This window comes from Hemicordylus capensis, chromosome 9 (genome assembly GCF_027244095.1).
Source record: "Hemicordylus capensis ecotype Gifberg chromosome 9, rHemCap1.1.pri, whole genome shotgun sequence".
Taxonomy (NCBI): domain Eukaryota; kingdom Metazoa; phylum Chordata; class Lepidosauria; order Squamata; family Cordylidae; genus Hemicordylus; species Hemicordylus capensis.
In genome coordinates this window covers 23957256-23973358 of record NC_069665.1, presented here as the reverse complement: position 1 = coordinate 23973358, position 16103 = coordinate 23957256, and the positions used below count along the sequence as shown (strand labels likewise).

Below are 16103 nucleotides of genomic sequence, written 5' to 3'. Positions count from 1 at the left end.
GAGTCTCTCCCAGCCCTACATAGAGATACCGGGAACCTAACCTGGGTTCTTGCCCTACGTAGAGATACCGAGAACCTAACCTGGGTTCTTCCCCATGCAAAGCAGATGCTCTACCACTGAGCTACAGCCACGCTCCCCAGCATACAGATACAGAGGCTTTAGGAGAAGGATGGTGCGATCACCGCTCTAGGAGAAAAAAGTGTTTAGCATCCAAAGTGAAACCATCTGAATTGGCCGAGGAGGCAACAACAACTGAGCTTGCTTCTAGATGGAAGAGCCAGCAAGAAATGAGTTCCAAACAAAGTGGGTTAGAATTAGAACCCTTCATGGTAGACCTATTCAGACACTGAGCCCGTTGTCACAGCCATATGTGGATGGGCTGGAGGGAAGGTACTCTCCCAGACAACCAGAGCCTCCTTTGGGCTCTGCAGCTCATCTGCCCACACAGTTGCTGCAGTGGCGATCTCCATTGCCACAATCAGGAGCTGGGGCCTCCAGCTATCCCACAATGCATTGTGCGAGCAGCGGAGAGGCAGCCCTCTGTATTGCAGCAACTCTGCTTTGCCTGACCCTGCAAGCCACAAGGCTCTATGATAAATGTGGCTGCTGGCTGTCCAGAAAAAGTTAAAAATGGCAGGGTAGCACAGATGACCAATGGGAACAGGCTCTGTTTTTGTCCTACCTCACTTTTAACCTGGGTAGCGGATCTGGGGAGGACGCTTGTTGGCCGCAGATGGCCACAGATTCCTGGATTACTTAAGTATGTAGTACACCGCTCTGGGCTCCTTGGAGGAAGAGCGGGTTATAAATATAAAATAAAATAATAATAATAACAACAACAACAACAACCTTTTCTACTCAGGAATTGGGGAAATGCTTGACTAACAAGCAGAAGGTTGCCGGTTCAAATCTCTGCTGGTACTATATCAGGCAGCAGCGAAATAGGAAGATGCTGAAAGGCATCATCTCATACTGTGCGGGAGGAGGCAATGGTAAACCCCTCCTGTATTCTACCAAAAGAAAACTACAGGGCTCTGTGGGCACCAGGTGTCAAAATCGACCTGAAGGCACACTTTATTTACCTTACTCAACAATCTCTAGTCATGAGAACAGGCTCATTATGTTGAACACTTGTACAATTTGTGTACAGTGTACACAGGTTCAAATCTGTACGCAGGTGCAGGCATTATGCTGAACACAGGTACAACAGTACCTACCTGTACCATGCATTTGAGGGGCCTATACCCAGGTTAACCTTTTAAGTGTACGCAGGTATGGTCATTCACACAAAAACATGTACAAGTGTACAGACATCTGATCGCACGTACAGCATAATGTCTGAATAGGGCTTGTGTTACAGAACATGGGCTCCATGTATCAATCTGAGAACCAATATGTAGGTTCTCTTCTCCTTTGAGGAGCCCTTTCTGTATTATAATGTGGGGAACCAAAATACAAATATAAAAGAGCATTGTGACTTCTCATATAATTGATGTTGTCTAGGAGACTTCCCACCCCCATCGGCTCTTGGATTAGGATCCCTGTATCTAAATATTTCTTTTTCTGTTTCAAAAGTCGCACAGGCTAGCCTACTCATCTCACAGAGAGTCTGTAAGGAAACCTTACTCAGATAAACAGATGGCAAGGGAGCAATTCACTGCTGTACTGTGACCTTGTTTCCAATTGTCCAGTGATACTAGGAACAGCTTTCATGGTTCTGGGATTTCTGAAAAATCATCACTGTACCTGTTTTTGCATCTTGGGGATGCCTTGTTCAATTTTTCCCCAACATCAATTGGTAGAGTTGTCATTTTTCAGGATGTAGCTTCCTTCTGAGTCTCTAGAAATTAAATCTCCAAGTGAATGGGTGGAGGTGTCGTGTTTCCAATGCGCATACATATAGAGGTAGGTGGAATCCAGCAGGTAGAATCCATTCCTCAGTAATCTAGAATAGTGGGTGGGAGCATGGGAAATAATTCTTGAGATGGGAATTGGCTGTTATTAGTGTACCTCTATTTTTATCTGGAAAATGTTAGAGGGTATACTATTTTTAGGGTCTTGCCTAGTCTAGTTGCCAAAGAGACCTTGTCTGGGGACGAAAGCTGGTCTTGTGGTAAAGGTAAAGTGTGCCGTCAAGTCAGTGTCGACTCCTGGCAACCCCAGAGCCCTGTGGTTGTCTTTGGTAGAATACAGGAGGGGTTTCCCATTGCCATCTCCTGCGCAGTATGAGATGATGCCTTTCAGCATCTTCCTATATCGCTGCTGCCCAGTATAGGTGTCTGGGAAACATACCAGCGGAGATTTGAACTGGCAACCTCTGGCTTGCTAGTCAAGTCACTTCACCGCTGTGCCATTAGGTGGCCATGCTCTTGTGGTACCAGGCATGAATTATACCCTTTGCTAAGCAAGGTCCACTCTACTTTGCATTTGAATGGGAGACTACTTGGGTGAGCACTGTAAGATATTCCCCTTAGGGCGTGGGGCCAATCTGGGAATAGCATCTGCATGCTTGCATGCAGAAGGTTCCAAGTTCCCTAGGGCTGAGAGAGACTCCTGCCTGCAGCCTTGGAAAAGTCTCTGCCAGATTGTATAGACCAGGGATTCTCAACGTTGGGTCCCCAGATGTTATTGGACTTCAACTCCCATAATCCCCAGCCCCACCGGCCTTTGGTTGGGGATTATGGGAGTTGAAGTCCAATAACATCTGGAGACCCAACGTTAAGAATCCCTGGTATAGACAACCCTGAGCTAGGTGGACCAATGGTCTGACTTGGTATAAGGCAGCTTCCTATGTTCCTATCCTTATAAAGAATGCTGGATAGGAAAGACCGTAGTCTGCTGCACCAAACCACTAGCATGATTGTATCCATTAATATACAGTAATTAGAGATTTGACAGATCACAAAAAAGAAAGAAAGAAAAGATGCACATCAAAATGCTGTTTTTAAACATCATTAACTTTAGTGTAAAAGCCATGGCCCTCAGTGTTTAATTTCCAAACTATAATAAAACAATTCCCATTTCTTTGAACATAATTAGGCTGAGTTCTGGCTTCTCTTATACTTACATACTTGTGGATTTCTGTCACTACTTTTACATCTCAAAGCATAGACAGCCAATCAGTATTGGAACTAGTGGCTCTTTGAGCAGTGATGATAACCATCATCATTACTCAATGGGTTTTTGGAGATGTCTTCTGCAGAGTCTCTACCATGTTTCTCTGGCTATTTGTCATAGAAGGAGTAGCCATTTTGCTCATTATTAGCATCAACAGCTTCCTTATTATTGTTAGGTTCCTAGGAACATGTTCCATAGACAGATTCCTTGTCATAGTGTAGATGATGGGCAGTGATGCATATTGGGGCAAAAAACCCCAGCTTCCCATATATGCTGATGGGACCTGAGCTGTCAATGACGGATTTTGGGGGCGTGGTGGACAGCTTGTTGAAAGTGTCAGCTCAATGTGTGACAGCTGTGAAAAAGGCCAATTCCATGCTAGGGATCATTAGGAAGGGGACTGAAAATAAAACCGCTAATATTATAATGCTCTTATAGAAAACCATGGTACAGCCACACTTGGAGTACTGCATACAGTTCTGGTCACCACATCTAAAGAAGGACATTGTAGAACTGGAAAAGGTGCAGAAGAGGGCACCCAAGATGATCAGGTGCCTAGAGCACCTTCCTTATGACACCTGGGGCTTTTTAGTTTAGAATAAAGATGGCTGCGGGGAGACATGGTAGAGGTCTATAAAATCATGCATGGTGTAGAGAAAGTTGATAGAAAGGATTTTTTCTCCTTCTTGCATAACTCTAGAACCAAGGGTCATCCCATGAAATTTATTGCCAAGAAACTTAGGACGAACCAAATCTCTGATGATAAACTGGGTTTTCCTACAGGTCTATGGAGGAAGTGTTTGTTTTCTCTGGAACCAAATGGAATGCACATGGCCGGGATCCAGTGATCGTACATGACATCCTCTCCAATGACATCCCGGACACCAGGGACAGTGAGATCCTTGAGATCACTGCTATGATGCACGGGGTAAAGGACGACGAAGACTTATTGAACAGTACTTCCGAACTGTGTCTCACAGGTGATGCAGACCTGGGTGGTGTTGGGGCAAAGGTTCAGGGCTACATCGAGAAGCTGAAAGCACATGGCACATTAGCAGGCAATGGCGTGGAAGCTTGTGGGACTAGAGAGAAGCTAACAAACCAGGGAAGTGAGAGGAAAACACCTGAAGAACAAAAGAGCCATTCTGGACCACCAGGAAAAGACCAATAGGATCGTGCTTCCCGAAAAGGCACAGACTAGACTGCAGGAGGTATCAAAACAAGATATGACAAAGGAGACAGAGAAGGTGAACTCTACTTGTAGGTAGAGTTCAGAGAACTTCTTACTCTGTATAGGCTCTTTCAAGCCAGGTTGCTTATCAGACTGATGTTCTTTTGCAGAATAGACATCGAAGTGAATGCTGGCCCACTTTACCTCCATTTCCCCCACACATTAGATCAGCCTATGTGCCTGCTATATCCTCTCCTTGGATTCTTGAGCCCAAAGGTGTGGATCAGTTGTCCTCAGTTGTCAGTTGGTTCTGGACTCCTTCTGTTTCACATTGTCTCCTGCAACAGGAGATACGGTTCCTCTCCCAAGACAGAGGTGTGGGGTGTTACTCTGCCTCTTCAAAGGCACATCTCTTGTATTCCGATTTCTAGGCATCCTTGATGTATACCAAAAGGAGAAGAACCTCAGCCTTGCACATGGCATATTGAATTTCAGAGATCCAAGACTCATGGCACCCAAATGCACGGGGTCTCTCTTAAAGATGCTGACCGAAGATGGCTTCCTAGAACCACTCCTGGCCTACTGGTTGGTCAGTTGTGGGTTACTCTTTCCAGCTTCAGGTGTTGCAGTTCATGATGCCCTCCATGCAAGGCAACATCAGAACAACCATCCCATTGGCATACCAGCAAATGAGACACTTTCCTCTTCTTGGCGAGGAGGACAAACGTCTTTCATTAAACATATGTCAGTGTTAGTGTTTGTTCACAAGAGCGCCTTCTGCAGTACTTATTCATTTAGGATCCACCTGAGCGTGTCCTGTTCTACCTGTATCCTTACCATCAATTAGGCCTGGTTTAAAGGTAAAGGTAAAGTGTGCCGTCAAGTCGATTTCGACTCCTGGTGCCCACACAGCCCTGTGGTTTTCTTTGGTAGGAGGGGTTTACCATTGCCTCCTCCTGCGCAGTATGAGATGATGCCTTTCTTCCTATATCACTGCGGCCCATTTCGAAGATTCAACTGGCAACCTTCTGCTTGCTAGTCAAGCATTACCCCACTGAGCCATTAGGTGACACCTGCAGAAAAATGAGATGGTACAGTATACTGTATCACTTCAAGCTGCAAGTGGAGGAATCTCATTTTTTTAATCCTCTGGTGTGTAAAGACAATAATTCCCTATAACAGGGACCAGGCTGGGCTCACTCTCCAATAACCTAGATCAGGATGTTCAAACATGAGGTCCCAGGTGTTGCTGGACTACAGCTACAACATGCCCAGTAACCAGGGTTGATAAAAAGAGATGATTAAGAAAATATTAATGGATTTTAAAATTTAAATTGGATTTTTAAAATTTAAATCAGATCTTTTAAAACTTTTAATCAGTTTTCTTTTGATTTAAATTGATGTAAAACAATTCATAAAGAAATTTAGGTCAAATATATCATGAATATTAATGATAGCATCTAATTATATTCTATGAACATGTTAACAGCAGAATATGGGGATAAGAGATAAAAGATCCAATCAGTCATATTCTGCAGGTGGTATACATGCAGCACATACACAGTCAAGCCTTTGCTCTCCGTCTCCCCCCTCCCTCAAACCACGCTAAACCATGACCCCATGTCTGACATCACATGCGGGGGGGGGTGTCTGGGACTCGAGGCGCGGCCCCTGAGGGGTGGCGGCCCAGGTTCTTTGAACCCGTTTGCTCAATGGTGGCTCCTCCCCTGATGTCAGCAGGCCATAAGAGAGACCCCTTTAGTGAATATTTTAATGATGGTTCTGTACCTGTTGGTAAGAAAGGCATGTGTGCAAAATGCAAAGCATGCAACAAAGAAACTGAAGGCCTGGTTGCTTGAAGGAAACCGCACTTTGAGAAGTGAATACCTACTGCAGTGTGTGCCTGACTTCTAAAAACAAAAACCTACTTCTCTGAATAGTATATTAAGGTTATATTAGACAACAAGAATGTACTTTTATTGAGAATGATGATTACATAGCACCTTCCTGACTAGTAATTTAAATTGTGATTTAAATCATTAAAATTGAGTCCTTCTGTGAAGCAATTTAAATCATGATTTAAATAGATTTAATTTAAATCAAATCAACCTTGACCTTTGGTTGATGGGAGTTGTAGCCCAACAGCATTTGGGGATTCATGTTTGAGGACCCCTGATTTATGATGTTGGAGCCCAGTGGCAGGAAATTGTTGTTTTTACACCCAAAGGGAACCAAAAATATTGGAGACAGATCCCATCCTGGTCCCAGTGCCTGAAAGTGAATCAGTCACTGCCACTTCTCCAAAGAGTACTCCAGCTTCCCATTTCAAGAGATGGCTCTTTTGTTTTTTTGTAAACTCTCAGAGAAAATTAGTTTCCAGGAATCCTAGCTGTAGCTCAGCATTCATTTTATCACCATTCCATTACGTTATCCCATATTTTAAGCCGCATTTCTCCAGCGGATTGATTTCTTTGTAGATTTGATCACTGGGACATTTTCTGGCATTGCTTTTTAATGGCTTCAACAGGAAGCAGTTTGAAAATTATATTTATAGTGGAACAAGCTCACGCATCTGTAGAGCCTATTTTAACAGTGACCTGCTTATCAGGCAATAACGGAGCAGTTGAGCTTTCAGATTGCTGAGCACAGTGAAAGGGGGGAAGAGAACGAGATTCTTCGCTACTTCATTTCTTTTGCTTTCGCAAGATCAAAAAGGCTTTGTACCTTGGGATTTGCAGCCTAGATGTATTCCTTCTTGGTTACATATCCACTGGCAGATTGAGGATAAGTTCCCCACCGCACGTGAACTTGTCGAGTGGCAAACACACAACATAATGAAATATACACACACTAAATGAATACAGCCTAGCCTGTTCTCTGGATTTTGGTATTCTTGGGCCACAGACTTGGGAAGGGGGCCCTGTAGAAGTGAGGGAGACTTACTTCTGCGAAAACATACAGAGCTGGAGTTCCCCAACTTAGGTGCCCCAGTAGGGTTACCCTTATTAGCAGGGGCATCCCTGATTTCAGCCCCAGATTATCTGTCCCTTATGGGACACCATTTGTCCCTTATTTTCAGCTAGTGGGAAGAGCCTCTGGCTCAGATCAAACCAGTTATTTTCACTAAGGAAATAAATGTGATGACCATGAGCAGTATTCATGGTCACGGTCATCGCGGTCATAAGACCTACCTTTTCCACCAGCCTTTTGCCCTTTAATTTTTTTTTAAAAAAAATGTTATTGTTCACCACCTAGAGTCATTGGCGGAGGTGTTATACAAGAAATGTTTAAAAATAAAGTAAATAAATTAATATTCAAAGGAAAATATCTTTTTCAGAGAAATTATCTTTTTTCTGTATGGCAGATGAGGTTATCATTCGGTGCATGTGGCTGGTTCATCTACTACTACTACCATCACTACTACTACTAATTCAAGTTCTCCCTCTGTGTCTTTAGAGAAGCCTGCTGCTGTCGACATTTTCAACTCCTCTCCCTTCTCTCTCCCTACCAGAGTAATCGGTGGTTCTAGTAAAGTTCTAGGCTTTCCTTGTTGGGGCCATTAACAAAAAGATTAACATTAACTGCCATCTGTGATTGGCTAACTTACCATTCTCCAGGTATCGGGATAAATGAAAACCTTGCAAGTGATAACTGCATGCAGCACTGCTACTCAGGTTCTCAATTACCCCTGCATTCTCCGCACCACCAACCTCGTGACCCTTATTCGAGCAATGGAGTGTGGCAACTCTACCAGATGGTGTTAGACCACACCTCCATCATCTTTGGCCATTGCAGTGGGGGTAGATGGGAGTTGTCGTCCATCAACTTCTGGAGGACCAGGTTCGAGAAGCCCTGAGGAAAAGGTGCAGACAGAGAGAAATAAAACTCCTCTTTATTTTTTTAGTGAATGGGAGGAAATATATTTTTTGAGGATATGGGTTACTAGGTTTGGTAGGGAGAATTCAGGAAAAGGAGTAGGGGAGGCCCACAGTGAAGAAGAAGAAGAAGAAGAAGAAGAAGAAGAAGAAGGAGGAGGAGGAGGAGGAGGAGGAGGAGGAGGAGACTTCTTCTCCACTGTAAGGTCAGAGTACAGAGACTTGTTCTATGCGGTTCTAGAGGGCAGAACTCAGTCTAATGGGATGAAATTACAGGAGGGTAGATTTTGGGTTGAACATGAGTAGAAACCATGATAAGAGCAGTTCGACAATGGAATCAAAATGGCCCAGAACAGTGCTACACGGCTCTCAGACTTAAGATTTTGTTGCTAAGTGTGGCCCTGCTTGAAAAATAGTGAAGATCAATCGCTGTACAAGGGGGCACATTTGGAGCACATGAGTGTCCTGTTCATATACAGAAGGAGAAAAGAGAGTGTCTTAAAGAGAGAAAAGGAAGCGCAGTGCAAGAAACTCACTGAACTTTGATTCCAGATTTCTTTTTTGTGGTCACCACCTTTTCGAACACTGCAAATAAACTGAACACGGAAGTCGAACTGAACTTCCTCCTTTCTTTGAGTAAACAGAGATGTTGGTTATCTGTGTAAACTGAAAGTGACCATTCTCAGTCGGCCGAGAAATCCAAAGTACAGAGAAACAAAAGGGAAGATCGTGGTCACCAAAATAATTTCTAGAATACTAAAGGTCAGTATTTTTATTTGTCTTGCCTTACGGATTGTTAGATAGAAGTCAGTAGAATTGGCTGTGTACAGTTTTGACTTCTAGCTGGACGTCTTTGTTGGGCAGATTGCTGGTTCACAGCCTGGGATTGCTGGCTCATGTTTCCAAAATGCAAACAAATGTTACATGATAGCTGAGAATCTCTCTCCCTGGATTGGAATAAGATACCCATCAGGCTTGAGGAAACCAACACACACACACCACCTACGGAAGGGGGTATGTGAAAAAACAACAGTTCGCGGTTTGGGAGAGACAGGCAGGGAGGGAGCTGTGAGTTCACTGAAGGCACCATGCGGGAATCCGATGTGGAGTAATGGAACTCCTAGGAGTGTCTATAGGTTGCTTCTACTTGTGCTCTGCGTATCTATTTTTAAATATGGCACATTTATTATATTGCATTTTTAAATAAATCTACCCTGTCTTTCAACTACACATGTATTTCCAGGGACTTACAAACAAATCCAGTGTCTGGTGCTTTCATATCTAAAAGCCTTAGGAATATGTCACCTTTTGGGGAAAAGGATGCACGCTGCCCCATCTCCTTTCACCTAGGGTTCCAACTCTGACCAGAGCTTCTAAGAGGCTTCTCCTGCCCTAATTATGCTCTTGTGAACTGCCCTTTTGGATTAGGCCTACTTTTTCAATTAGGCCCAACCTTCCCCTCTGCTTTTCAGGCTAGTTTTCTCTCCCTGTCCAAGACCATGTGGCACAAAAGCCTGGAGTGGGAAAAGAAGTCAGTACTGAGCCAGCTGAAATCTGCAGGGAAGATGACTCTGCACCCCCACCACCACACACATGGTCTCACCCAGCTCGGTTCGTGGCCAGGAAGAAAGCGAAGGCACTTTCCTAGCTCCTGGGAGGCTGGAGGGGTCTTTTACCTACCTGGCTGCACTGGCTTCCACTGTTTGTCCTGGGCTAGAGGGATGAGTGAATAAGGCTTCTTTAAACATCAGAGGCCTTTAATGATAGGACCATGATATACTAAGACCGTCTTGTTGGACACGTTGCTGTGAAGCTCAAGCCCAGTGGGTGGGGGAGCGAAAAGGAGAGTGGGAAATTTGGTGGGGGGGGGTGGCTGCACCCACTACCACTTGGAATCATCATTGCCTATAACACACTTTTAAGCAAGAGGCTCTTCTTTGCAAGGTTACAGCCAATGCTTTGCATCGATTTTCCCCTTCATGTTCACCATGTGCCAAAAGAAATGGGCTCTTTATTCACACCACGTTTGCACATCCTCTGAAACGGAGGCTTAGACCCTTTGAACTCTTCTAATGACAAGCCCTGCCACCGTCCCTGCGGCCCATTGCGGCCGTTAAAGCTTTAAAGCTAGGACATAAAACCCATTTGTAACTGCGCGTTTTCCGTCTGAAGTGGCTTTAGAAAACCAGCTTCCGGTTTGCTCCGCAATTTTCCAGTTAGTTTGCAATTACGGCTTCATGATCAGCTCAGTGGAAGGGACATAGGTGTTTCTCTGTGGTGGCACTTTAATAGCAAATTGGCATGAGCTGCTTACTTGGAGGAGATTGGTACAAACCCCCCCCCTTCCTCCCAAGTCTTGTATTATCCGATAAGGAATTCTGTGTCTGGATTTACTCTCTGAGCCAGGTCTTGGACACCACTCTCTATTGTACACCGAAATAGAGGATTTTTTTACCCCAGACATAACTTGGGCTAAGCCAGAATTCGCAAAACAAAGCCTTGTATGTCCTGGTCCCTGATAGCCCGCAGGGAGGTTGGGTTAAATCCAGCCAATATGTGGACTGGCACACTCCCATCAGGAGTGGATTCATGGGGGGTGGGGGTGCCCTGTCTGTAAAACCTCCTGGGGAGGAGTTAATTAAGAAGATCTGTGACCCCCTCCGCAATCCTTTCTTCTAGGCAAAATGTACATTTCCCCCCACAAAAAGAGTAGATGTTGAACCTATTTGAACCTGTTTTGAAATTTCAAGAAAGAACGGATTTTTCAGTGGATTGAACCTCTGTTTCAAAAGAGGTTGCATTTTCAATGGGGTGCTTGGTCAATAAGTTATCAGGGCTGTGGTATACCATAATATTTGATTAGCCGATAGGAAGACAAGAGGCAGTGTGGTGTGGTGGTTAGAGCGTCGTGCTCAGACCAGGGAGATGTGGGGTTTCCATCCTGGCTGAGTGATTAAGCTGACTGAGTGGTCATAGGCCAGTCACCATCTCTCAGTCTAACCTGCCTTACAAGGTGGATGGAAGGGAAAAAAGCGGGGAAACTAGGGTCCAGTTCAGACATCATGCTGAACACTTATACAATGAGTGTGCAGTGTACACAGGTACAGATCTGTACACAGGTATGATGATTCACATGTTATACTGGACACAGGTACAGCAGCATAGTTCCTATGTTTTCTATGCATTTGGGTGAATTGTACTTAGGTTCAGCTCTAAACACAGGTACAGTCATTCACACAAAAACATGTACGAGTGTGCAGACATCTGAATGTAGATCCAACATAATGGGCTTGTGTGCACACAGCCGAATGGCGAAAGTGGGGTGGGTGGCGCACAGACGGTCCAAGGAAGAGGATTTTTTTTTAAAAATAATAATAATAATAATTGAATAAAAATACATCAATTTCTGGAGGCAGATGAGAGCTAGAAAGGACAGCTATCCAGAGGGGCTGGCTGGGACTTAATTTGTTGCCATTTCTCAAGTACTTACATTTTTCTGTTAATTGGAAGAGAAGCCAAAGAGATAACTGGAGTGAGAGACAGCATCCTGGGATAGCCTTTCCTGTTCCTAATACTGTGATCACATCATCCTACTCCCAGGGTTGCTAGGGGGTCCATTTAATCAATAGTTAATATGACTTTTCAAAATAAAAATGAGGTTTTCCGCTGCAGAAATAATGACACCATTCTGAGGGCTGGAATTTCCCAGACTTCACAACCAGCAGCATGGTTCACTTCTTGCCATGCTGAAGAGAGAAAATGTACAGATAAGGAACGTAGCCCTTTCTTTTCTGGTCAGTTTCGAGTGAAACTGACAGCCACGTCTTCCTGCAGAACGCTTTGGCCAAGGAGAAGTGGTTGGTTTGTTGTTGTTTTGGCAAGACATGTACAGATAACTCATGAGGCTACACCATGATGGATAGCAGGCAGCTTTAAAAATGTGGTTCACAGTTAGGAACATAGGTCTTAATGGGAATGGTCTTAAACCTTGGGGTACCCCTATTGTCTGAAATAAGACATGGGGCAACTGGAGAAGGAGTTAATTCTCTCCCCAGGAAGGTTTGTTTGGTGACTATTCTGTTGTCCTTTGGATGCCAAACTCTCTCTCTCTAACTCTCTCTCTCTCTCTCTCTCTCTCGGCTTTCATTCAAGGACAGAAATGGTTTTAATTGCTGGTTTCACCCTCCTCTTATTCATGGATTTATTTATTATTATCTTGATTTCATCCCATAAGCCACCTTGAGATATTGACAAAATGGATCATTAAACTATTATTATTTATTTTAGGTACAAAATGATACAGGATATTTCCAGTCCCTAAGAGGAGTGTGCAACCTTAACTAAGTTCCCATAATCCTCTCACCCTTTGCACATAATTCTCTCATCCTTTTTTTTCTTGACAGCTCTGCTATGGAGAGAGACCAGCCCTACTCCGGAGAAAGTGACCAGCAGGAAGGTACAGGGTTTATGGTTGAGTTTGCAGAATCTGGCCGTTCAGATGAAGAAGGTGACTATGAAACCTTTACTTCAATTGCAGCAAAGCAGAAACACACAGAAGCCTCAGCAGATCTCTCAGGTTAGGCCCGGAGATGCAACTCTAGTTGTTTTTTCATCTAGTTATCATTCTCAGTACTGTACCTGCACAGTTTCCATTTTAATTCAACTGGAATAAAAATTGTCATCAGTTTGAAAACAGGAGTAGAATCATGTTGTCCAGCATTTAGCTTTTTGAAAAAAAAACAAGGAAAGGGAATAATTTCATGTTGGAATAATTAGCAAATCAGATGAAATAGTTCTATGATACCTAGTCACAAGACCCACCTAGAATGAGAGAGTCCAAAATATTCACCTACAATGAGATGCATGCTTTTATGCAGAGCTTTTATGCAGTGCTCTAGGTCCAAACTCTCTATCTATCTACCTGTCTATCTATCTATTTATCTATATTTTTATACCGCCTTATATATAAATCTCTAGGCGGTATACAAAACCACAGGTTAAAATACATAAAACACAATAAAAACAATAAAAAACCAATTATTAAAATTATTGATAGTTTTAATATTAACTATATGGTGGTTAACCCTGCTAACTGAGCAAAGAGGCACCTTTTTAACGTGGTGATTCTCTTTACTGAGCAGGGGGAGAGCAACTGGCCCTATCCATCCCCAGCACAGCATTCCTCCAATGGCCGTTGCTGGTGTCTATTGCTGGTGTCTGTCTTAGATTTTTTTTTTTTTAAGATGGTGAGCCATTTGGGGACAGGGAACCATTATTTATTTATATCTATGTAAACCACTTTGGGGGCTTCTATTGAAAAGTAGTATCTAAATATTCACCGTACTTGGTAGGACCCAATGAAAGGTGAGTGGAAGGAAAATAATCACCAGTGCTGTTCTGCAAACCAAGAGAGCATGCGGTGCTATGATGATAGGTAGGTTCTGTAGCAATTCTCCTGGTGTTTTCAAGTGGCTGCAAAAGCAGAACAACTTTGGATTTAGTTTTGTGCTGATCTATGATCGTAATAAACTGATTGATTGACTAATCGGATTTAGTTTCACTTTTGTCACACAACACCCTAGTGCAGTGCTCTTCATTGTAGGCCATTGTGACCGGGGATCATGGGAGTCGTAGTCCAACAGCCTCTGGGGGGACCCTAGTTTGAGAACTCCTGCTTTGCGTATGCAGTGCCAAATTCCACCCTCAAGCTTAGTGATGTCTAGTAGCCGAAGACCATGAAGAAGTAATGAGTAGATAGCAGAATGCTCCAGCCAAACTACTGACTCAGTATATACATATATACATTTTATTTCAGATGCTAAAAGCTCCCAAAGCCCCAACTCTTCCATGACAACGAAGGAACTTCAAGAATACTGGAGGAATGAGAAACGCAGCTGCCGAGAAGTCAAAGTCCTTTTCGAAATCCCCTCCGCCAGAATCGTGGAGAAACCCTTCTCTAAACACGTGGTAAGCCAAGACCAGAGTGGAAGTCAGTGGGGCTGTTGTGAGCTGCCCAGAGGAATAATTTGTTATGGGGCGGCTCACACATTTGTTTTATTTATTTATTTAAAATATTTCTACCCCGCCCCTCCGGTACACTACTGCTCAGGGCAGCTCACAACGTTTATAAAATAGAGACAATGAAAAATAAGACTAATAAAATTAACCAAATTACGTTAAGCCAGTTTAAAAATCCAAGCTAATACCACAATCTGAATTACAGTTGCTTTTTAAGTTTCAGATTAAAAGGTATTTTAAAAGCCAAAAACTGAGGATTATAACCAGTAAATAACATAAAGTTTATCATCATCATCCTTGCAATTATTATGAGGGTAAGAGAAGCTACCCACCCAGGGCTTGTCAGATGAGCAAGCTCCACACTTCTGACCTTGCTTTTGTCTAACACACAATCAAATGTCAAGAGTGTACCCAGTGCCCGAATCAGGGTAGGATGCATCTCCTACCCTAATAATAATAATGAGAACAGCCCTTATCTATCCAAAATGGGTATGTGTCTGGGGTTGTGGTTTTTTGTTTGTTTGTTTGTTTGTTTAAACCATTTTGTTTGCATATTTCCTGTTAGAAGTACCAAATCATCATCATCCAGACGGGCAGTTTTGACAGCAACAAATCCATGATCGAACGTCGGTACTCAGATTTCGAAAAGCTGCACACATATCTTTTGAAAGAGTTTTATGATGAAATGGAAGACGTCACTTTCCCCAAGAAGATCCTGACTGGAAACTTCACGGAAGAAATCATCCTTGAGAGAAAATTAGCCTTCCAGGATTATTTGCGCCTTCTGTATTCCATGGAATTCGTCCGAACCTCGAGAATGTTTATCGACTTCATAATAAGACCAGAGCTGGAGGAGGCCTACAGTTGCCTGAGAGGAGGACAGTATACCAAAGCGTTGGAAGGACTTCTGGCAGCTGTCGTTCTTCAGGAGAAGCTCACCAAGCACCGGCCGATTGTGTTGGTCCCGACTCTCTGCGCCATACTGGTGTGTTACAAAGACCTGGAAGATTCCAGAAGTGCCTACGAATTTGGAGAAAGGGCCTTACTGCGACTTGAGAAGTATCCCGGACACAGGTACCATATGCCCCTGCTGGAAACCATGATCTCCTTAGCGTATGAACTTGGCAAGGACTTTGTTTCTTTACAGGAGAAACTAGAAGAGAGGAAGGCCAAGAAAGGTTATACAAAAGCCATGACCCTAAAAGAACTTGCCGTCCAAGAGTACATACACTGAATGGCAGAGGATGTTGGAAAGGTACAGAAAAGGGTTGCCAAAGTGATCCGGGAGTTGGAAGACCTTCTCTATGAGGAATGGATAAAGGCTTTGGGGCTTCAGAGTTAAGGGGGGAAAGATAATCAAGGAGTGATATCATGGAGGTTGATAAAATGGTGCATGGTATGGAGAAGGGAGTTAGAAGTATTTGTCTCCCTCTCTCTTAACACTAGAACAGAGCCCTACTCACATGTTTTGTTCAACACACGTCCAGTCTGTGTACAATGTACACATCAGATCCGTATACCCGTACAGTTATTCACACATTATACTGAACATTATGCATTCTGTTTCTTTAGTCCTTTCTGTCATAGCTACTTTTACTCTGAGTAACTGGATGATAGATAGATAGATAGATAGATAGATAGATAGATAGATAGATAAGATAGAAGGATGATATGACGATGAAATACGCATTTTTCACACTCCACCAACTTTTTTCGAGACCTCTTTAAGGAACAAATATATGTTAAAAAACAGGTGTTGAAGATAGCAGACATTTCGATGTAAAACATCAGGCTCAATGCTATACAGAAGTGGCTGAGTCGTGCTCTTAAATACAACTCAATGTCATGATTCAGCAAAAAGACAGAATCATGGCACTGAGTTGTATTTAAGAGCACGACTCAGCCACTTTGTATAGCGCGGA

The 16103-nt window shown here is 43.4% G+C and overlaps 1 protein-coding gene across 3 annotated transcripts; it reads left to right on the top strand.

Annotated features, from left to right (window-relative positions):
• Window positions 1–8804: 8804 nt before the first annotated feature.
• On the top strand, window positions 8805–15739 carry SNX20 (sorting nexin 20). 3 transcript variants are annotated; one of them, XM_053271370.1, is made up of 5 exons: window positions 8805–8925; window positions 12567–12619; window positions 12701–12739; window positions 13979–14130; window positions 14747–15739. In XM_053271370.1, exons 2-5 carry the CDS (start codon window positions 12574–12576, stop codon window positions 15413–15415), a joined length of 906 nt encoding a protein of 301 aa, XP_053127345.1. In that variant the 5' UTR covers window positions 8805–8925; window positions 12567–12573; the 3' UTR covers window positions 15416–15739. The 3 variants fall into 3 exon arrangements, with proteins under 3 accessions (XP_053127345.1, XP_053127344.1, XP_053127342.1); XM_053271369.1 differs by lacking the exon at window positions 12701–12739 and having other exon boundaries at window positions 12567–12670; XM_053271367.1 differs by having other exon boundaries at window positions 12567–12739.
• The last annotated feature ends 364 nt before the right edge of the window (window positions 15740–16103 follow it).